Genomic DNA, 23928 nt, shown 5'->3' with positions numbered 1-23928 from the left:
CACTAGTGGAACAATAATTCAACGAGGTAATTCAAAACGTATCATGTTCACTCTGTAGGATCTTTGCCAAGAGAGAGCAGTGTGAGATGTACTGAGTGAAATGATTACTATTATTCATAAACAGGTCATTTTAATGAAGGATGCTCCTTACAGAAAATAATTTGCAGAGACATTCTGAAAATATTAACCCTGTGAGCCCGTACGTATCATATATGATACCCACATTTCTGGGACTCATTGCATCACCATCAAGCATAAACTTTGCATTTAACCCTTTTAGATGAACTCTTATGCTCGTATACTAACTCCTGGTGGACACTCCTCACTTTCCAAATGTTTTGACATGTGTTTTTTCTTTCTTTCAAAATGGCTGCCTCGCACTAGCACACATTTGTGTTTCTCAGGGTCAAGAAAGTTGATCATTTCATGGTTTATGGTGAGAATTTCTTTGAAACACTTACAATATTTTTTAAATGAATAGTTAGTTTGTCCTTAAAACGTTGTATTACTCAGTTTTATAATTACAGTTAGTAGTTATATCGAGCAGAAAATCGGTGTATAAAATATAAAATATACTTAGAATTTATTTTTTTAATTATTTTTTTTTACATTTTGTCAAAGGGACAAATAAAGAGTTCATATCTGAAAAATTAGAATTTTCTGACCATTCTTTCATAGTTCAGGTCTCACAGGGTTAAAGGGAAAGTACACTGATTTCATACAAGAGGGTTAGTTTACTCGTCATATTTAATTTCACTCACTATTTTTCACCCCTTGTTGACTTTCTCTACCTAATGTTTTATATATTTAAAAAAAGCAGTGTGAGATGAGAAACCATGCACCTCGCGCAACAGTCAGAACGACACATAAAACCAAGATTGTCGAGGAAATATAGGCCAAATATTTCAAAGACTGAAGGCTCAGATGGGAAAAAGCAGGGCTATAAATGGTGAGTAAAACAAGCCACGTGTTTTCCAGAACTAAGCCACCCGTGTACGGCTCACTAAAGCCAGATTCACCTGAGGAGACCACGCTCACACAAATACTACTAACTATAATACTATAATCTGCAGTCTCAGTTCAAAAGCAATATTTCTGACCTGATCACGAACATGTCTGAACATGTGGCATTCTACGCCAAGCTGAAACAAATTCATGGCAGTGAGTCAGAAATGAGATTTCTCATGCACTCGGATAGACTGAATGAATATAGTACACAACACACATACTGCTGTGATACTGTGCCCAGAGTCATGAAAGCAGATCGTCTCTTGAATGACTAAAACTGCTGCTATTTACATATTAAGCAAAGACTTTTAGGAACGACTGAAGTAATCTAAGACATAACTCACTTCACTCACAACACAAAAGACAGATTTAGATCGTGGCAGGGCGTGGCCACTGGGCACTGCTGCATTGACTTGTTAGCAGGGGAAACATTTTTTATTGTAACGACAGGTGTTTCTATTATTTTGTCCACCCCACTTATATCAATGAGCGTAGGCTAAATAACAGAAACACCTCTCTTTATAATGTAATACGGTTAAATGGCAACACAAACTACATCTTCCAAAATGTCCATACAGTTGAATCAACACCTCTCTGAAACAGTTTCACAGTAACTGAACATTATAACCTTCATGCAGGAAGCTTTACTGCTGTATTAGACTTCATTAGTTTTGGCTAGGTGTACCTAACAACTGTCTACTGAGTATACATGTATGCAACATATAAAATGTACAATACAGGTGAGTAAAGCTGCGATATGCAAATGAGTGTGGCAATGTTATGTATGGTATAAACAACAAGCAAGTATCTACTATGTACTGTCTGAAAAGAAGGTTTTGTGTATCATATATGTTGTTTTGCATGCCATAAAGTACTGTGATGAACTGTATATCAATATTTAAAAAAATATGAGATTCAACATTAATACAAAATAAAACCTGCTACAAAAACAGACTAAATGACAAATATGGGATACATGGATAAATGAGATGACATGCTTCCAGCTCCAGTTCTTTATTTGAAACAGGTTATATGTGTATTTGCAAGTGTTATTTTAAAAAGACTGATTAAAAAAAAAAAAAAGATATGCAAGGTCTTGCAAGGGTTCATCAGTCAAGTACCTTGTAGCCGGTACTAACTTGGTTTGTCTAAAGGTGCAGTAATTGGTGAAAACAAGTTCAACAAGTTCAAGTAAAACAAACTAAACTTTAATGTGTGTACTAAATGCACTTTAAACTGTAACTGAAGTACTCTGGCTTTGAAAAAAAGATTATACTGTTTCAGTGCTTTATCATTTCACCACCCAATCGCAGGACAAGTAGAACTTTCCCTGGCTGAGAGTACTACGAAAAGCATAATACTAGCCACCTGCTACCAGGAATATGAACATGTGATCAAAATATGGATGGATCAGACTTGTCTTTTCACGTACTGCAGTCACTTTCAGGAAGCTCGACCTGTAGAAAAACAATCCACAGCAGAATATACAACTGAAGCCTCAAAGATATGGTGTTGTCCAAATTCTTTACAAAGGTCTAACACACTGATGTTGATGTCCTTTTTCAATGCTTTTAGGACCATAAACCACCAATGTGTTGGTGAGAAAACCATCTTACTATATATTAGTAGAAGTCAATTTTTTTTTTAGCAAGTGAACCCTTTAAAAAAGGGCGTTACAGGTCACTTAATAATTTTTGCCTTCTTCCGAAATTCATCTGTTGCTTCCCAGAACTAGACAATGAAAGGTAAACATATTTCTGAAACGTCATCAGGATTTACAAGCAGACTTCTGTACATCTTAAAGATAATGACAGACACACACTGCGAGTTAACTCACCCCGGGGGTCTCCACAGTTTCCTGCCGGGTGGCAGGAGCTCCCTTTTGTTGAGGGGTACGATCCCCATGGCTGCCTGCATGATTGTGATGAACTTCTTAAACTTCATCTTCTAATTCTCCTCTAACACGGAGAGCGTCACGCACACTGCACTGCTCTGACTGCTGCTACACTTCCATCGCTCATCTTCTTACAAAGTGCAAGAACAGATGCAGATTCAGCATCTCCACAACAAACTTGTCCCTTCCCTTCGCCACCTCAGTGCATCAGTTTCTCCATGCGAGCCACAGCTTCAGCACCTGGAGCGGCGAGGTCCCCGTGGTGCAACTACTACGATTCCTGTCTCAGACCGCAGACTCTGAGATGTCCTTTTGGCTTTTCTGAGCGAGGGAGGATAAAAGGAAAACAAACGGCCACGTTCCTGCCAGGCGGTGGGCCGGCCGAGCGGGGATGACAGCACGTCACTCTTACATAATTCTGAAGCATCTCCGTATATTACATTAATGAAAACACAGCCTCTGCCACCACCACCGCTGCTGCTGCTACAGCTGCAGCCGCTGGGATAATTGTGGTACTAAGCCCTGACAGATCATGTATACTCCCCGCCCCCTTCTCCTATAATCCCCCATCCAGGCTTAGTCTTCTCACCATTTACACCCAGAGAGACCCATCTACTTCACCCTTACATGCGCTCACACCTCTCCAGCGGGGCTAACCCCTTAGGGAGGTTTATTAATAACAAAACTACTACTAAACAAATTTAAGCTGTAACCACTCTAGGCTTCCAGATTTGGGTCCACAAGCGTACAAGAGTACAAGCCCCGTCCCGATTATATGTACACTTCATCTGAAATGGGCCAGACTCAAAACAAACACAAGAGGAGCGTGTCCCCCAGCTTAACAGTGAGGCTCAGTGATGTGTTCTGAAGAACAACGGAGAATCACATCATATCATCAAATCACAGAGGACTGAGATCTATCAGGCTTTGGAACAGGATGTGTATCATAAAAAGACAGTACATTTTTAATTGCTGACCGGCAATTCTTAAATATTACTTCAATTTATTGCAAAGCAACACAAAAATGGGGGCAAATAAACAAAAATCTAAACCGCAGCCAGCTAATTCTTTGCAACAGGGTCACTGAGGTAACACAGCAGGGGTATAGATGCAAAGGGCTCCAGCCAAAACATGTGATGGCCTGCCAAAAACGTTGAACCTGGCTCAGTTTTTCCACAACACAATGTGACTCTGCACAGTACCAGGGCAATTTTTACAACAGGCTTTAAAGACATAAAAAAAAAATAAAAAAAAATACACTACAAATTATCCTGATGTTATGCAGAGGACAGGGTCTGAGAGGATGACACCTTCCGGTCAATCCTGATCTCTCAAACCTGGATTTTCAGACTGATAGCTGTTAAACTTGTTTTTGTACTTGCATGTTAGTTTTGCCATGAATGAAATTTCATTATGTATCCACAACTACTTTCCCTGAACAAGGAGTACGCCCTCCACTCTTACGCTGATGCAAACCCCCCGGCGTGCACGTCACACTGCCACGCAGATTAAATGTCTGTATCGTGTCATCCCTGAGTCACCAGCTGACAGCAGGCCGCCATGTCCTGAGAGGTTAGAAATAAATAAATAATCTCTGCGGCCTCTTGATGAGCTGCCAGCCAATGCAAACTCTGGACAGGATTTATATTCCAGCAGCTTGGATGTCTGGATTACGGCTCTGGAGGGTCGTGCCATGAGAGCTGCTGCAGATTTCACTGAGCAGCAGAAATCCCTCAGCACTCCAAAGGGAGGGGGCTGGAGGGGAGGGGGAGGGGGGGTGAAAATACCAGGAGCACAGCGGGGGAGACACGGGAAATAACAAGCTTCTATTTTAAAAAAAAAAAACCTTGGGTAACAACAGTACAAAGGAAGAAGAGGAAAAGGGAGGGGAGGGGGTTTTTAAGTTCACCCTGTCTCGTCTTTGTCACAGGAGCCTTGTCTGGGCTGGAAGCAGCGAGGAGACCAAACCACTGAGCTGGGCAAAAATTCACACAGCAGCATGACATTCACAGGCGGTTTTATCATAATCCAACACCTTACACTAATCTCACAGAGCACTCTCACCCAGCCCAAAATGCATTCAGTGTGGATGTGTAGGTATACAGGAATATCACACCACACACACACACACACACACACACACACACACACACACACACACACACACACACACACACACACACACACACACACACACACACACACACACATAAACCTGGTGCTTGATGAACCAAACTGTAAGAAACACATACAGTAACGTATAGATCTATAACGCTTCTGTTTTTGTCTTTTTCAACCTTGCTGGTTTTGCAGGGGCCATTATTTTGTTTCTTTTATTTAAAAAAATAATGTTATTGGAAAAATGGTCCATTTAGCAGCTAAATGTTTTTCTCGAGACTTGCTGGAGACTAAAGCAGAGCTAAAAAGAGAGTGAATGTTGGACTTACATTCATCAGGGGGATGCACACATTACTATAGTGATGTGGTAATGCTTGTGGTAATGGCAGGGGATTGTTTGCTAACATGTTCACCACATCAAATTAATATGGTGATATTTGTATTTAATAGGTAACACACCCGGAATTGCACAACTAGCAAATCAACCGACTCACCTGCCTCAGTCTGCACTCTCAAGAACATCAAACCTGATTTAAAAAAAAAAAAACCCTGACAGGCTAATATCATTCATAGTTTCCTCTTTTTAACCCTTCACTGCATGAATTCATACACAAACAAAAACAATCACATCTTCTACTTCGCTGCCATCAATTTAGATTTGCACAGATGGTTGCATGATGGATACTCGTAGTTACTTCCTGGACAAGATTTGATGTCTTACTCATCAAGAACAGCATGTTAAGCTTCTTGGCTTTTTTTTTTTTTTGATTCCGCTCCTCCTCATTTTTATAACTGCAACATGAAACACTTTAATCTTTTGACATTTTGCAGCTATCTCCATTATTCCTGAAGCACATACACTGCCACCAAGGCACTGACCTGTTCATCTGGAGCAATCTGTAATATTAGTTTTACAGTGCAGGTATAGTGCCCTTTTTTAGTTTCAGCAAAAGAAATTCATTTAAAATTTCACGATTAATCATCAATCATCAGCTTTTTATCTTGGTTGAACTGCAACAAACCTGCAGGTTGGTGCTTTTACTTGTCAAAAAGGCTCCAATTTTAATTATGAAAGAAGAAGAAGAAGAAGAAGAGAGTGATTCACTCTTCCGGCTAATTCCTTTGTCACTGCATGTTTTCACTATTTAATGAACTCCGAGAACGCTTTCTATTTTTTCCTCTTTTTCCGCAGGGTGAGCAAATGTAGCTGGAGTTGTTTGGTCGTCTTAATGCTTTTACATAAGCAGTTTGTTTCTCTGCCCCTTGTCACTTCCCCACGTGTTGGAGTAGTGCTGCGATGCTGCATTACTAAGACCCAAGGCCATTATGCAATCTCCATATGCAACTCATGTGCGAGCCAGATGGAGGGACACATGCCACTCACAAATCTGTGATGAGAGTGTAGAGAGAGAGAGAGGGAGGAAGAGAGAGAGAGAGAGAGACTGACAGACAAATGGGGAGGAGAGTCAGTGGGTGCACGTGTCCTCTACAGGTATAATCTGGATCATCAGGGAACATGAAGTGCCCTGTAGAGGCAAACTGAAAAATTCCCCAACAACGGACAAAGTGTTTCACATTGGCTCTCTCTGTTTGGTCTCTTTGTTTCTCTCCTTTACAAATTCACTCCAGTGACAGTGGAGCTGCCATTCAGAGAGCTGGCCTGGCCACTGGGAGGTTCTTGCTCAAGGACACTGACATGAGGACAGGAGAAGCCAGACCACAGAACCAAACCTTGCTATTAGTTGGGGACAAGCGCTACCTGCTGTAGGACAGCCCCCACCAGAAGGCTTTTTTCATAGAGGACATCTGGACATGTCACAAGAGGAGAATTTTAATTAGAGGATGGATTAATTCAATTAAGGTGCTTCAACTAAAGGTCCCTGATACTGTGCGTGCTGGCTTACTGTTAAAATGTAATGGTTTACTGGGACACTTCAAATGAAAGGAGCCACTGCTTTTGTTAGTAACACCAGTGCATTTCCTACTATGAAAGGTCAAAAGACTATTGCAGAGAAGGCTTTGAAACACAATCATTTATACCATCATACTTGCTGAAAAGACAGCTTAACAGTTAAACGAGTACATAAAATGTGAAAAAAAAGTTTAAAACGTGTACCTGTTTTGGTTTTTGGTATTTCTTTGCAAGGACTGGGTTGTGGTGAAGGAATTTGTAATCATGACCTTAGTATTTCTAAGATTCTGCCTCCTGCCTGAGCACATTCATACCAACATGACACACAAACACAGCAACTTAAAAACATATAAATGGGAAAAAAAAACACTGCTCAGAATTTCATCCAGCCAGTTTTCAGATTATTAGGAAGACTTAAATAAAACTAGTGCAGTCCAATGAAACAGCCCTGCAATAAATCCTACCTGTATGAGGGTTAAAATGTTCCACTTGTGCTTTAGAAAAGTGTCGATTCAACTGCACGGTCATTTTGAAAGCTGCACTATGTGGAGCTGTTGAATTGTATTGTGTTATTGAAGATTTACTGCATTGCACTGTATTAGACAGGTGTACATAAACTGCCACATGAGTGTATACTGGAAACTGAGTGTGTAGCCTGTGGAACTGATAACTCATTATGAAATGTAATGGAGGAAAACGTGGTCTAATCAGAAAAGTGTACTTTACCACTGGTTTCTCTAAATATGTTATTTTACACTTTAGTAAACTAAATATGGTTGCTCAAACTACTGGTTTGTATCCGGTACAAACACACACAGGTTCATGTATGTACAGCCCCGGGTGCAGGTACGGTGCATGTACGAACACAAAGTAGGACACTCGGCAAGAGGAGGCCTGAATACGTTGTATTTATATAACATTTGACGTTTGTCTCATAAGAAACTGTGAGACAAAAGCGAAAATACCAGACTGCTGCCTTTACGAGAAAATAAGAAATTACTTCAACTGCGATAAACCTACAGCGGTGTGTGCGTAGGCAGCAGTTGGTGTCCTAATATGGCAGAGAGAACAACGAGACACGGTGAAAACATGTCGACACTCAAGCCGAAAGGTGTGGGATCTACTCACCAGGTGAAACTCCGTCTGTTTCCTGTTTGTACCTGAGCACCGCAGAATGATGAAGGCAGAGACAGGCGTGAAGGAGGCAGGGGACGATGAGGGTTTTAACGAGACAGATTTTTTGTTGTTATTGAGAATTTTGATCTCGCCTGGTCCGGATAAAGTGATTTCCTGGTTCTCGCAGGTATGTGGGCGTGGTTTAAGAACTGTAGGTGTGTTGTGTGGAGAGCTGGCTGGTTCTCCATCGTGACTCCCTGCGGGTGCGGAGGGTGGTTTCACTCCTGAGTCACTCATCCTGTAACCTAATGTGACATGACTCAGTTCACGGTGGACGAATGAAACGAACTTAAATCATTAGATGACCGGAAAAGGTCATGAATGTGAAAGTTTCACTTTACTAATAAACTCAGCACACAGGGTTTCACCACAGACTGATGGGACATGATGAGCTGATGCACCTTATCTGTTATAAATTCCAGTAATAAACACATAACTATTATTATTATTATACAAATTCATATATAATAATGAAAACAAGGATTACCTGTACTATCAATGAAATAGTTATTTAATCAGTTGATACTTAAATGGCCAATATAAGGCTTAGAATATACTATCAATTAGGTGAACTTAATGGAGTTTATAAAAAAAAATACCTAAAAGTCAGTGATAAACGTGATATGTGATGATGATAATGATAGTGATAAACCACGTGTCCATATAAGGGGAATTTATTATATGTGAAGTGCATTTCACAAGTGATTTCTCACATTTCACAAGTGAATTACCGTCACATGCTGATATCGTGAAATTCATCATGTAAAATGTTTAAAAATAGTGTCTGTGAATGTGAAGCTCTTTGTCAATGTTGTGTTTTTTTCTCCTTACAAATCCATCTGAATACCAAAGTAGTTACTCACCGACAGTGACAGTGTTATTCATGAACCACATGATTCCACCTCTGCACAAATTAGTGCTGTTGTTTGCTGCTAATCATGTAGTATACATATAACACGATAGTGGCCCAAGGATTTTGAATCTTGTCTGACTGGTTGAACCTGTACAGGTTAAGACCCTCTGGCATGTCTGATGTTAGAAAACTGAAAAAGCCTATCAAAGGCTGTTAATCCTCTTCAGTTTGTAGTGCTTAGAATGAAACTTGACTCAACGCTGAGAGGTGAATACACACAGCTTTGATCCTCAACAGTCATGTGACAAATAGTAACAGCAGAGGTAGAGCTGATGTAATATAATGGATGAGAGGAGAAACAGATACATCTACAATGCAAATATAACAACAACAAATGCAAATATAATTTTAAATATGTGCTGACAGTGATATTGTAAAGTTTAAAGTTTCTCGTAACATAAATTCTAGACTAAAATGCCAGATACTGTAAAATCACACTTGAAAACAGAGTGTGAGTAAATGCATTTAGTTAATTTCCACCTCTGGCAGATGTTTTTCATCCAACTCAGATTAACCTAAATCCTCTAAACCTGCAGTGTTGGCTTCACACTCTGCTCAGTAAAACATCAGTGGGTGAACACTGACACAGAACATCACTGCATAATAAAAAATTAAACTGAGTTTAAGCAGTCAGGATCACATTTGTATAAAACTGGATGGCCAAAATACAACGCTCCATTTTCATACTATCCAGAAACATGGTGCAATCACTCTGTAAACTCAGCTGTTAAGAAAAGATTAACTTTATCTTACTGTTCACAGTTTATAGTAGTGGACAGGCCACACAATACAAAACTCCCCATTTCCTCCCTAAACACAAGTGTATGACTGTAGCATTGCTGCGCCCCCTTGTGTCTAAATAAAATATAACAATTGAAATGAATGTGACCTGTCCTCATTAAACTTATTATGTACAGCATGTGCATGTTTCTCTGTTTGTTTTCATGTGATTTAATATTCTGTATTTACTGTGGTAATTTATTGTATTATTGAAGTGTAGATAACAATAATAATGATGGTAACTATAACTTTCAAGAAAGAATACAAGAACCAATGTAAGGACATTAAATATTAATTTATGTCATTGATACGAGTTCAAAGTATTGCTATAATACAGTTGGAGGCCTGTCAATCATTTCAAAGCAAACATTTTAAAACTTTTTTAAGGCACATGAGCAAAAAGAAGACAGTTGACATAATGGTCATTATTTACCTGCAGGATTCATAACAGTTTATAACAGTTTTATTTTTAAATACCTGAAAATACAGAATGTATATTCTCTAGAGAAATGACAGTGAGTACATGAAAAGTCAAGGACTGAAAACTGTTTGGAAAATATGTGATCATAGCATTTATTTTGTTAAGCATTTATCAGTTCCTGTAGTATGGCATCGTATTGCCATAGTTACTGTGAGAAAATTATGTCATTATAACATGAAAAACTTGACGTAAGTTTTTTGCCGACACAGAAATACACACAGTTAATGTGTATCAGAATATCGATAGATTGTCTGATGCAAATTAGGATTTTAAAATCAGTTACACATGTTGTTTGCCTGTCTGTGTATCAGTTGTGCATAATTGAATATCTTAAGAGATGAACTGGCATTTTTCATCCAAAGAAATGAGACCAGAAAGCTCTCAGAACCCATCTATATATAAATATAGTATTTCAAAATAACAGCAGGAAAATATTTTTTCTACTACTTCTGGAAAGATTCATTAAAGATTTCCACAGGGATCCAGCCGCTGAGAAATTTGAACATTTATGCAGAACATCCAAAAGGAAAGGACAAACTGAAACTCTCTTTTTTTGTTTGTTTGCACTGTTGTTAAAGTAGCAGCAAAGTGCACAAAAACAGGAGAAGAGGCAGCTTGATAGTGTTTTATATGAACAAAGGGGTTCAACGATGCTAACACATAAACACAATGTGTGTCAGTTGACTGTTTCTACATCTGTTACTGATGCGGTTTTGGCACATTTTTGGCAGTTTTGACTTGCAAAGGAAAGTCAAAGAGGCACGTTACTGCCGATAGTTTGCGTCACGCTTACACTGTTACGAGGTCCTGATGTCTTGATGGCATGGGACTGGGAGGTCAAAGGTCAGAAATACAGTTGGCTGGAGAGGAGCCGTCACTCATTTCTCCTCACTAGAAAACAAAAATAGAGTTATTTTTTTCCCCTTCATGTAACAAAGGACAACAGTTTGTGTTTACGGTGCAGGTATGAGTTTAATGCTTAAATAATACTTCAAACACAGGTTTTTTTGCCAGTCTGTGTAGAACTTGTGTTTTAACGTTGTGTAATTTAAAAGACCAGATCCCAGTTTTTCACAGCAGAGCAGCCCAATTATTTAAAGCAAGATAGTGTGCACATACAATCCCTGCTGGGTACAGCTGCAGAACACAAGTAGCAAATTTGGCAGGTACCGGTTGGATTAAGATGGGTCTGGTCTTAAAGAGTACCGACTTGGTTCAGGTCTCAGTTTTAGGCCTGTGCAAAACTAGAGTAAGGATGCTAAATATGAAGCTCTGTAAAGTTCATGAGGCAACATTTCAACTATCAAAGTCCTATGTATAAAATTATACATTAACAAATTGCATTAAAATAAAGCATAATGACAGCCCCTTACACATTTTTCCCCTCACTGTGTGTTTCTTAAGATGTGTGTTACATATACCGCATAGACTTTCACATATTTTAGGATGATTGCCATCAGTTTTTATGCACATAGTGGATTACTTTTGGGATAATTGGGAGTTTTTGTGAACTTCTGATCACAGCGGAAGATTTTCATTTTTTTTGCACTTTTTAGTACAGACTGACCTCTAAAATCTGGACCTGTGTTACCACAACACATATTGCTCAAGCAAGTCACACTAATCTGTGGTCATATCACATATTTTACTGAAATGAGTGAAAACCAGTGGCTGCAGAGAAGGAAGGAAACATACATGTAAAATGTGCTGCACATTGTTTGTAATAACTTGGGTAAAACATACATAAACACTGTTATGATCCTTTAAAGTAAAAAAAAAAAAACACCATTGCCCTTACATTCACCTCTTATATGTTATATGGGGGTTGAAGGTTAAAAACAGCTGGGAACATTCAGATCATCTATCTGAGCAAATGGGTAAAATTAAGTGCTAAGAAGACAAGTGGAGGCTGGCAGATAAATTCAAGGCCTAGATTTCCTTTTCAGCCTCACTATAGTTTATGAATCCCACTGTTTTCTTTCAGAGGCTTTGAGACTGGATTAACTCCACTCGACGTCTGGAGGCTTCACACAGAGGAGAACTGCTTACTGTGGACTGAAGAACAGCTCCGTATAAGCCTGAATGAGGATTTTGTGGTTATGTAAGAGAAGTGTGGTGGAAAAGGGAACTCATGGAAGTTTCTCAGGCTGACACACACATGTAAGGTCTGAGGGGTGGGAGTAAAGGGTACAGGACTCAGCTGAGTCGTACAGTCCTGGACATTACAGGATGCTAGTGGGGCCTCTGGGACCCAAATGCTACCACCTTCAAAGAAGAAAGTTACTAGAAGATAAGAGAAATTGCATGCTGGGAGAGTGGCAAGTGATAAGCAGAAGGATGTAAACATTTAGCTGATAGTGAGGTCTCTTGGATAATGATCAGTTTATGATTCACTTAGTCCACATGTTTCTACATTGGTTAATGATGAGTCATCAGAAGGACCTCTGAGCCTTTTGTTGAAGACAAAATCCAGAGGAGAAAAAAAAATCAGAACAGTTTATGGAAGTCATTTGCTGCTTACAGTTTATGGATGGATGGGGGCACAAATGACTGATCAACTCCAGCTGGGTCGCCTGGGTGAGACTGTGTGATGCTGAAAATGCAGAGACACCCAGTGACCCCTGAGTTCATCCTGAATGATGTTCCCAAATACACCAGTACAACAAAGCATGAGGGCCGCTGAAAATGGTCTGAGATATAGTCATAATTTTATGAGGAAAAAAAAGTTAAAGTTACAAAAAAGGCTGAGAAACCTAACCACCTGAGAACTTGTGGAGTACGTAAACAGATGAGAGCAGTCTGTGTGCTCACCTGTCAAAGTGAGGGCGTTCTACTTTAGTGAAAGGTTTAACCAAACCAATCCCCTCTACCCAGGCTTTGACCAAATTTGGTTTTCCTGGCTCCGGTAAGTAAAAAGATGGCAGCCATTATCAACCATTATCCAAGCTTTGAAGCCTCATGTCAGAGATGTCAGTTCTGATTAGGAGGGTTATAAAAATTAAGGCTGATGATATGTTACACTTTTCTTGGCAATGAGAGAAGCAGACAAGGTAAGAAAATCAGATAATATCAAGAAACGGACAAACACAATGTTTGTTTTGGCATTACCATGGGATTTGTTGATGGTAAGAAATATAGGATAGTACCAGCCTCATCCTGTAGGACCTTGAAATTGTAATTTTTTGCAGACCGTATAAAATTTACTTCATACCAAGTAGACGTCCAGTTCAGAGTCTGACTGGCTTCTGCTGAGGGGCGGCAGAGGATCGTCAAGGGCGATTGTTGAACTGGAGGCTCGTCTGTCTTCACTACAACAGAAAAATACAAATACAGTAAATATTCTTATAACTAGTATCGATTTCTAAGAGCACATCAAATTTCTGTTTTCTGCCTGTAACTCCAATTTTGATGATATTCATGATTTTGCTAAAGATTGAAACTCACTCATAACTTCAACACACCCTCCAAACTCATCTTTGCTTTCTAAAATGACGTGTACAATATGACAAAAAATGATTCATATGACCATTTTTTAATTGCCACCTCTATGTATAAGGTGTGGTTAGGTTCAGCAGTCTTCAGATTCAAAGTCAGACATTTTGTGTGCCCAACCATCCGCCCCGACTTCCTCCTTAAGAGAATCTACGGGGCTATGACAGTCACTCTACTTCCTCCTGTGAAGTTATCAAACAATTGTATAGGTTGTTTGGAAAGCTGACTTAAAGATACAGGGCTTAGGTCACATGGCTGCACATATGTACTACCTGTTTTCAAGATCCTCTTCATCATTTCGTGCACATTCAAAGGACACAGCAGATTTCGGAAGAAGATCAGGTTGTTTGGAGGAACTGTAAACTGATGCAACAAAAAGTTCATCCATCAGTGAATCAAATACAAAAAAAAAAACAAAGAAACAAGCTGCCCCCCCGCTATAAGATCTTGAATGAACTCATTTAAGCGTACAGTTTCCATCCAGGTTGTCCATGCTCTGGGCCTTCTTCTCCTCCTTCTTCTCCTCCTTCTGTGGGGACAGAAACTCCTGAGAGGCCGACTTTGCTGCATGGAGTGAACCCCTTTTCCTCTTTGAAGATGCTCCTCTTAAAGCTGAGAGACGAAGAAAGCATTGAGACAAAAAGCTCCCCAACCTGACTGTTCCTGCAGGACACAGAATGCAGGAGTTATGTCGAACAACTTACGATGAATCTTTTTAAACACAGTCGAGCCCATGAACTTCAGAAACCTATCTGCGTAAAAACTGGGCCTGTGCACCGACACCGTGTCCTGAAAAGCAAAGAAAGCTGTTACACACACAGATACACACACACACTTGTGCAGATACATATTCGTGCAGGTTTACATGAATGTGTATCTGCCTGCAGGATTGTGAAGTTACATACCCCATCATGCACAAGAGCTTTCCAAGAGTGTTCCACCTTCTTAATGAACCTGAAAAGATCAATGTGTACAGTCAGACAATATACATCAAACTCTACTAATGTATAATGTCCAGCCAACAGAATAACTCTGGACCTTTTCAGTGTTAAAATCAATGAATGGATTTAAAGTAAGTGAAACTGATTGTAAAATGGTAAATGCTAAAGCAGGAGACAAAACATCCTGTGAGATGGATCATGACAGACAGACACATGAGTAAATGGAATGATAAAAAATAAAAATTAAAAGCTTTTTTTTCAAATTAAATATGTGATTCAGTTTAGAATTTTAATCTATCATTTAAAGACAGAAAAGGGATGCTATATCAAGGAAAATAAATCTGTGTGTGTGTGTGTGTGTGTGTGTGTGTGTGTGTGTGTGTGTGTGTATGTGTGTGCGTGTGTTCACCTGTATGACTGAAGGATGTCGATGATTCCTAAAAAGATGAGCAGGCTCTCATCTTTATGTTTGGCAGGAATTCCACCAAATCTGAAAAAAAAGTTAAAATAAAAAAATTGTAATGAATTTAATTAGATAGTATGTGTCATTTGAACCACAATACACTACAATATTTCAGATGGGAAAAGAGTTTGTGTGCGAGGACAGAAGAAAAAGCAGAAGAAGAGACTTTCAAAATAAAAAGAGCAAAGACTGCAGACAGAGCTCAAATAAACTTTAACCGCAAAGAGTTTTGAAAGTTGTTTTAAAGGCATCACTCCACATTTTAAATGAAGTATTTCTATAACAAAAACACCTTGAAGCTGTTTCGAAAACCAGTCAATCAGTCTGTGTATCAACTGTGTGATAACGGTTTGTACGTCATTGTAACCGTTTTGCGCACTTCATAAGAAAACTCTGGTAATGTGGCAAAAAAAGTATGAAATCATGTTGCAAAATGAGATGTTGAAAGCTGTATTTTTACACACTGTAGACGTAACATTTACAAAGACAGGAAGTGCAAAATGTTTTCTCACGTGTCGTCGTCAGCCACAGGTTCGGGGTCCTTAACAGTCCCTTGGATGGACTCGAGGGCGGTGGAGTAGAGGACTTTCTGTCCTCTCCTGCTGTCACATCGGCTTCCTCTGCTCAGCGGCTTCCGGTCCAAAACATGGATCCCCAGCAGGAGACTGTAGTCCATGATCTTAAAACTCTCTAAGACCTGATGAGAGGCAGAAACTGACGATGAGCAACCAAGTATGTAGTATGGCACATAGCATTACTCCTCCTTTGGCCTTCAGGTTTGAAGATGTGCCCCCTGATTGATCCTGTACGTATATGGGGACACAGCTTTGTAACCGTGACCTCTGACCTCCATGTAATACAGTGGAAGACTAGTGGAAGGTTAAGTTATATTAAACAGCCATTATTTTTAGAGAATTGTGTCTTTTGTCCTTGAACTTTTACACAAGTTGACCCCTCCAACACCAAACCACGTCCCAGTTAAAGGGGCTAAACCTGGATCTACAAACCAAAGGTACAGTACATCATAAGCCTCAATACATCTGACTAAACTGTGATATCATAAAGGAACTCCTTTCTTTCCACTGTGTTACCTAACGCATTTGCTGAGGTCACATTCAGAGGCCCGATAAGAGATCATTACACCCAGACTGGCCAGTTTATGCTCCAGAGTCCAGCTGCTCAGCCTGATCATGTGAGTCAGGTGCTTTGCTGGTGGTTAATCCTCCATCAAGTGGCCACTGTTGTTTCGCACTAATGAAATAACAGGCAGGCACTAATGAGGTCATCACAACAGCTCGAGCCTGAACGAAGGGGGGGGGATGGGGCTCGCTGTGGTTGCATAATGTCATCGCATGGGTGAAGCTGCGGGGTGATCAGGCGGTGAGAGTTCTTAGTGCTGAAACAATAGGTTGATTACTTGATTAGACAAAGTGGTGAAAAATAATCAGCAACAATTTTGATTAGCGATTTATCGGTAAAGTGATTTATCAAGCAAAAATTCCAAACATTCTTCGGTTCCAATGTGAGGATTTTAACTTGAGTTCTGTGCTGCCTCAGGTAACCAGCTGGTATTTTAGTGTACAGACCTGAGAGCAGTATGGATCTTTTCATCTAACTGTCAGCAAGAATTGTTTCACATTTTTGGCAAAGCATGTGTCCCAAGAGGTCAAAATACGATGGCGTCAGTAAATTTAATCCTAATGATTTTTATTTCTAATCCTAATCACCTTTTGTCCAGGCATCAGGCAAAAACTTTCCCTTGACCAGCAGTGTGGTTGATACTAAATGGTCCTGAAACGCAGAGCTAGATTTCAATAAAATTTGCTTTTGATACTCATTGAACTTTTGTTTCAAACATGAAGATATTTCATACTTGAAGAGGCAGAAATTGAGCGTTTCTGCTATAACTAACATTATAATCTTTAGACTTTTGTTCTTGTTAAACAAATGTTATGAAAGGTTGAAATGTAGGATTTTGCCTGTGAAATAAACAAGGAAGTAAAAATGTTAACATGATCTTTTACCCTTAACTATTGCTTAATATGATCATATTTTTAGCAGAACAGGTTCTGTGCTCATGGAGATAAGATCTTTAGGTGAACACACCCGACAGTCCCTCTGCAGAGTCTTCATCAGGGCGTTGTAGGTGTCCATGTCAAAGTACAGGCCCTCGTGCATCTCCTGGAAGTCCAGGTCTTTGAACGTGGGTGAGCCCTTGGCGCGCTCTTTGCGTGAGGCACGGCGTTTGTACGAGGAACCTTTCAGGTCGTACTTGTAGTGCATCTTCATGGCTCGCGGCAGCACGTTGTTCATCACCACCACACGGATGGTGACACCGCCGCACTGGATGCAGTAAAGACCGTAGAACTTGGGCAGCAATGTCCTTGGATTCTGATTCAGATTCTGCAATAAAAAAGACAATTTTTTTTATTACCTCAGAGTCTCAGATACTTGAAACTTAAATTCTTGATAAACTTAAAAGGTTTGTTAACATAGTTATCAGGTGTGCGTAGGTCCATGAAAAACTTCTGAAAACAAAATATTTGCAACTTAAAGAAAAAATCCCCTAAAGGGCCACAGCTGAGTAGTGGCCCTCAAAGACTTGCACATGCAAGAAAAACTGTGTGCTGTCTCCACAGGAACTGCCCAAAAATAACACGGTGGATAGAAAAGAAATGTGTTCACGGACCAGCTGCATGTAAATGCAAGCTTCAGGGTAAACTTCAGGTTACTGCAGTGCATGTAAATGCAGAAATATTGCCACATCCTGATGATTCTCAGTAGGCTGGGCATTGTTTCTCAGACTTCTAAGACTAACACCAACAAATGCCAACTTAAAGTGTGAGAACCAGAAAGAAAGTGTCAGTGTAAAAAGTGTAAGAACCAAGTAGTAAAAACTTTTTTTCACTGGAAGTGAAGAACAAGACACATTTATCAAGAGACTCACTAAACTGACAGAAGAGCTGAAACCTCTAGTAGCAATTAACATGAAATGGAAATGAAAGTTGATTAAAAAAAAAAGGCTTTATTTTCGATGATGTAGAAGTAAAAGGGATTTAAAGGTCTCGTGTCAGGTTTTCACCAGCGGCGGTGCTGTGGAGCAATGTGGTTTGAGTTCTCCTCTATCTTGTTTCACTTTACGTTCGAGGATGTATAAATGTGCATGTGCAAGCATGTGGGCTTGCACATGCAGCCCACATGCAACATAGTATATTACCAGTCTCATACTATTCTGCTGACTGAAAACTGGCAACAGTAAAACACAAGAAACGTGGCGATGTGTCAGCAAAAGCCAGAAACTAGATGACTACTAACATGTAAACTAGGATGTCAACAATGCAAAAAAAATAAAAACAGCGTTGCAGATGTTTTATGAGAAACCAAATACTCCTTATCCCTTATAACTCCTCAGGGAACCTTTAAGTCAAAAGTATCACCTTAAGCAGTGTAAGTATGTTAAGTATGTGCCTTGTTGTCCATGTAATCATAGGGAGTGTTTGTGTTTGTGGGAGCAGCTCACCATGTAGTAACCAGGCAGCAGCTTCTGAAGGAACTCTGCTTCTTTGTGCTGCACTGTTTTAATGATGAACTCATCATCGCTGGTGAGGTAGAACCAGGAACTGCTGGCGCCGGGGTTGGACAGCTCGATCAGAGGCTCGTTGCAGATGGAGTACTGAAATGAATGATGCAGAATGATGCAAGACTTGCAGTTTAGCAATCACCTCAATGGAAACTTCCACCACACTGTGCTGAATCAGAATGATGTTATGAATTTCACTGTCTTTCAGAGTGTCCTCACTCACCAGATAGTCATCTGGTTTGATACCAAACAGCTCTCTGAAGTAGCGAAAGGCCAGCGGGGCGTACGTTTTCAGCCGGAAATCTGGGAAGTGATGTGCTGGGGTCAGGTTGCTGCCCTCACTAGAGAACAAACAAAATGTATTTAAGTTATTGTGTGGAAAAAAGAAGAGAGTGTACACACAATGTATAAATTAGTGTGTACCTGGGCAGGAAGACGCTCTCCACCACAGAGAAGTCCTGCATGAGCACATCTCTGTCAGGTTTGGAGCTGAGGTTTCCCACAGCATAACTGATCCCCAGCTGGATGGCTCCTTTCAGGGTGGCTGCCGTGGGCTAACAAAACATCATTTGTTAAAAAAAAAAGAAAGGAATAATATTAATTAATATTATATTTATCATAGCATTATCAGTGAGCATGTGAGTTCACGTTATCATTTAGCTCACAGAAGAATTGCTGTGCCCTGGTGCAGCCTCACAGAGCTGCTAGACTCTCAGTCAAGTTTTGATCTCATGTGTAACAAACATACAAACCAAGCAGCAAACAGAGCCTTCGTGGTAAAGAAAGTAAGCCTGCTTATAATATGAAAGTGTTCTCATCCATCAAACTCTCTCATCTTTAGGTCTGACTGTGAAAACACAGACAACTAAATGATCCTCCATGTAGGCCTGTTAAATAGCCCAGCACACACAGACTTGTCCAGACAAATGAAAACGTCACACGGCCTCACTGTACAAATGCAACATAAAGTCAGTGTAAAATTTCACATTCAGCATGTGTGAGTATATGTGGAAATGTGTTCCACTTCATTGTCATTATCATTATCACTTCTTTTTTTGTTTGTTTATTTATAACAGAGAATAATTAATCAGAAATGCCACAGTGCCACTTCTGAACTGAAGCTGAAGTTCACCACTGCTCTGTTCCCTCTATCACCAAACATAACGCAGCCGACTAACAACAACAAAGAAAAAATCATGTAAGATCATTAATTTTTATGACCTATGGGCTCTTGAAACCTTAATTTCTCACAGATTAACAGAGGAGTCAGAGGTTTTTTTTTCTGTTTGTACTAAAATACTAGATGAAACACTGAAACACATTATGATTTTAAACAACAATAACAAATCTAATCTTGACCATGGAATGTCACAACCAGGAAGTCTTTGTTTTCATGAGTCTGGTCTAATAAACTGTGGACTGTTATTTTTGTACTAGTGGGTGTAACTTCCTTGCAGACGTGGGATGTTTGAGTCTTTCCTTCACTGAAAAGAATATGACGATGAATAATGCATCCTCTTACCTTTTTATGATCTTTTGACACTTTAGAGGCTTTGGTTCCTCCTCCTACACTGTTGGCAGTTGACATCTTTTAGACAGAGAGAACTTGATTAGAGGGAAGCTCCGCCAAACGTGAGTTCCTTTTTCTTGAATGGGCTTTACCGAAACTGCATTTTCCAGGTGCACCTCTCCTGTAGATGAAGTAGAGAGAAGCGGAGTTATACAATGTGAGGTATTTGCATGAATGTCAATGCAAAGCACATGTCAGCGTGTGAAAAACTGCATAGATATTACCAATTACACAAGTTACATAAGAGTCTAAGGACTTAAAGCAAAAACCTTCAAAAACATCAACTGTTTGTCTATTTCGAATCCCTGGTATAACTCACAGACTCTTACAATGTGCTGACCTGTCCGACTGGAGGTTCTACCACGTTCTAAGGGACCACCAGTGTTTGTGTGAGTCTTTAACTCCAGAATCCTTCACAACAACCTTTGATCCCAGTTAAGAAGGATTGGAAAACCATTACGTACCAAATTCCTCTGTTTTATAACAGTATGCAAAGGAGACTCACTGCTTTGTCACATACATGTGTGGCCCTCAACTTCCTAAAAGGAGACAGTGATGACTGAAACAAGAACAAGTATATAATGAAGGAGTAGGTGTGGTGACAGTGAGTGATGTAAAAATGATCACGGTACATTTACTGTCTACCAAAAATGGATGTAATTTAACATTAACATCATCATAGTAACTGTATCATGATTGAATCAGCATCAGCTGCATTTTTACATTGTGTACATTAAGTCATGAATCAAACCCTCCTACAATGATGTGTTCAAATGTGCAGTAATTGTCAGCTACAAGACGTTTGGCAATCAGCACTTAGATGATAAAAGACTCCACAAAGGCAACATTAGTGCCCAAAATGCTGGTGGATTGGTCTTTAAAATCAATAAATTACTTATTATGTACACTTTGTCTACAGAGGAAGAGCACAGTTAAAACTAGAAGGGATTTTCTAACTCATCACTGTCTGTAAACAATAAAACATTTTGGAAAAAAACAACTTTGTTTTAGTTTCTTGAGGTAGAGGTAGAGCAGTGCGTCCACTAATCAGAAGGCTGGTGGTTTGATCCTCATCTGCGTGTTGAAGTGTCCTTGGGCAAGATACTGAACCCCAAACTGCCTCCGATGTATCACCAGTATGTGAGATTGTGAATGATAGAGAAGTGCTGAATAAATGTGTGTGTGAATGTGGCCTGCAGACTGTTATGAGTGGTAGATAAGACTAGAAAAGCACCATATAAATGCAGATCATTAGCTATTTACTGTCTGAGCGAACCTGCAAAATGAAGCGCAGATCCTACCAGCCCCTGTTTATTTTAAGCACTGCCTCAGGATGTGGTATTGTGGTCAAGGGGAATGAAACGGTTTCAGGAGGGTCACAGTGAGAAAGCTGGTTTCTCAAGGATCTGCCCCGCAGTTCTCCAGGTTGTTTGCATGTTTGAATCGGAGGCTGAAGAGATCAAGAAAACTTGCCAAAGATCATTTCTTTTAAAGACTTAGCGATTAGCGGTTTGAATAGTGAATGAGGTTAACTATATTTACACGGAGTCTTTGGCGGTTCATTTCAGGTTTCCTCTGCACTGCTTCACACTCACCGAGTGACGTAACAGCACAATGTGGGTGAAAACATGTTGGATAAAGTGTTTGTACGTACACTGGTTCATGTTCTGCATACTCAGAGAGATTAGATGCAAAGCTTTCCATTCACAACAATGACAACAGTAAACTCTAAATCCGCCCACTTGCAGTAAAACTATAAATAAATCACAATGCTAATTCAAGTTACATAAAACACTAAAGCATTTGACTGGGAATGTAAAACAGGTGGTGTTTGGCAGCGTGCAGGACTGGAGGGTTAAGTGTCTGACTCTCACTTAGGGTAATTGTTGTGAATTCAGAACGGCAAGATGTTTTGCAAGAAACTGTCCAATCACCGACAACTACTTCTATATTTCTATGTGTATCTGAATACATGGATTTAACCTGGACCCACACACAGACTGAAGGGGTGTCAGCACACGGTATCCTACAAAAGCAATTACTATTCCTGGGTTTAATATGTTATAGTATATTACTATAATGTATAATGTATCTGAGTATTACTCAGATTGGATCTTTATTAAATAAAAGTTTAAAATGAAGACTAAACATAAAAATACAGTCGTTACATTTAACATACAACACCTCAGCCAGGATGTTCTCAGGCACAGCGGCACTTTGAGCTAAATGCTAATGTCAGCATGTTAATATGCTCACAGTGACAATTCTAACATGCTGATGCTCAGCAAATATAACGCTTGCCATGCTTACAATCATAGTGTAGCCAGTTAGCTCTAAAGACAAAGTAGAGCTGAGGCTGATGGGAATTCCATTAGTTTTACAAGTACTTGGAGCATCAGACAAAAATCAACACATCACAAAAACAGTTTCAACAAAAACCGAACATCATAAGGATTTACTGCAGGGCTGTTGTATTGGACTGCATCAGTTTTAGTTAGGGATAGTCAATACATGCAGCATGTACTTCAGGCTCGTGTGAATAGTCGCACACTCTCACAACATGCACCCTGTAGCTCTTTTGCATACATGAAAACGATGAGAACCCTTTCCAGCTCACTGCCGACATTTTATTTTCTCTTTCTGACTCAAGTGAAGGGAAGTGGAGCTCATTTCCTCTTGTGATACTATCATCAGCTCATCTTCCTCCTGAGCGACACACAAATGGCTTAGAGGCCAAGTGACACCCTCATTATTACCAACAACAGGAGATAAATGACAGCCCTGAAAGCTGAGAGTAACTGATGCTGGACCAGAAATAAAAGTTGGCTCCATCCTCCCTTAATAACAAAGTTGACAGGAAGCACAGCAGAAAACAAGACAAAACACTGTCTGCCTTCTTACCTGAACAGACATGGTCCTATACAGACTGTGGTGAGTGAAACAGGTCAGTGAAACATCGATGATGAGCTGACGCTGTGTGATAGAAACTCTCCAGCAGACTGACTGACTGACTGACTGTGGTGAGATGAGATGAAGTGCTGCTCCGGCTGTAGAGCATCCTCACCACTTCCTCTCACTCTCTCTCTCTCTCTCTTTCTCTCTCTTTCTCCTCCTACCTGCTGTATTATTCCACACTACCTATGACTTAGAATGAGTTGTTGTTATTAGTATTGCATATAGAGATATGTGGCAAAAATGTCACTATGTACAGAGGGCTTTATTTATTTATTTTAATTTTCTTGTGTTGCTATTGTGATGTTACCTTTTAAGCATGTGGAAGCTTTATACTTTAACTATATGAATCATGTTTGATGATACTGAATAGTTGGAAGATGTTGAGGAACCCTTTATAATTTGTAGGCCATTTTGGACGCCATTTTGACACCTCTAAAGGACAGAGGACAATAAATAAACCACAGGAAATGAGGCAATGGATCGAGATCCGAATTGACATGCAACAAAGTTCCGCAACTGAACTTCAACCAGTGGCATAAGGCACTCACATCATAGGTATTTTATTTTGTTTTTTTGTTTTTTTTAATTCTACACTGCATTTCAGAGGGAAATTTTTACTCCACTACGTTTATCTGACAGCTGTAC

General features: G+C 39.8%; 2 protein-coding genes across 3 annotated transcripts in view; both read right to left on the bottom strand.

Annotated features, from left to right (window-relative positions):
• The window catches only part of tjp2a (tight junction protein 2a (zona occludens 2)), a 58864-nt gene extending 50630 nt beyond the window's left edge, over window positions 1-8234 (bottom strand). Inside the window, exon 1 of the mRNA XM_041058700.1 lies at window positions 8061-8234. The gene's annotated coding sequence lies outside the window, so the exon portion shown is untranslated. The remainder of the gene's footprint in view (window positions 1-8060) is intronic.
• A 1850-nt stretch (window positions 8235-10084) lies between these two features.
• Window positions 10085-23367, bottom strand: pip5k1ba (phosphatidylinositol-4-phosphate 5-kinase, type I, beta a). Of its 2 annotated transcripts, XM_041059375.1 has the most exons (15): window positions 23230-23367; window positions 20281-20449; window positions 19182-19312; window positions 18982-19099; window positions 18699-18851; window positions 17285-17581; window positions 15691-15875; window positions 15125-15205; window positions 14680-14728; window positions 14479-14563; window positions 14246-14386; window positions 14048-14137; window positions 13494-13590; window positions 12804-12875; window positions 10085-11173 (listed from the first exon to the last, which is right to left on the bottom strand). In XM_041059375.1, the coding sequence occupies exons 2-15, from the start codon at window positions 20344-20346 to the stop codon at window positions 11161-11163; spliced, it is 1578 nt and encodes a 525-aa protein (XP_040915309.1). In that variant the 5' UTR covers window positions 20347-20449; window positions 23230-23367; the 3' UTR covers window positions 10085-11160. The 2 variants fall into 2 exon arrangements, with proteins under 2 accessions (XP_040915309.1, XP_040915311.1); XM_041059377.1 differs by lacking the exon at window positions 12804-12875 and having other exon boundaries at window positions 14047-14137.
• Window positions 23368-23928: the final 561 nt, after the last annotated feature.

This window comes from Toxotes jaculatrix, chromosome 16 (genome assembly GCF_017976425.1).
Source record: "Toxotes jaculatrix isolate fToxJac2 chromosome 16, fToxJac2.pri, whole genome shotgun sequence".
Taxonomy (NCBI): domain Eukaryota; kingdom Metazoa; phylum Chordata; class Actinopteri; family Toxotidae; genus Toxotes; species Toxotes jaculatrix.
Note: the sequence above shows the minus strand (reverse complement) of the source record. Positions and strands in the feature narration are given on the sequence as shown.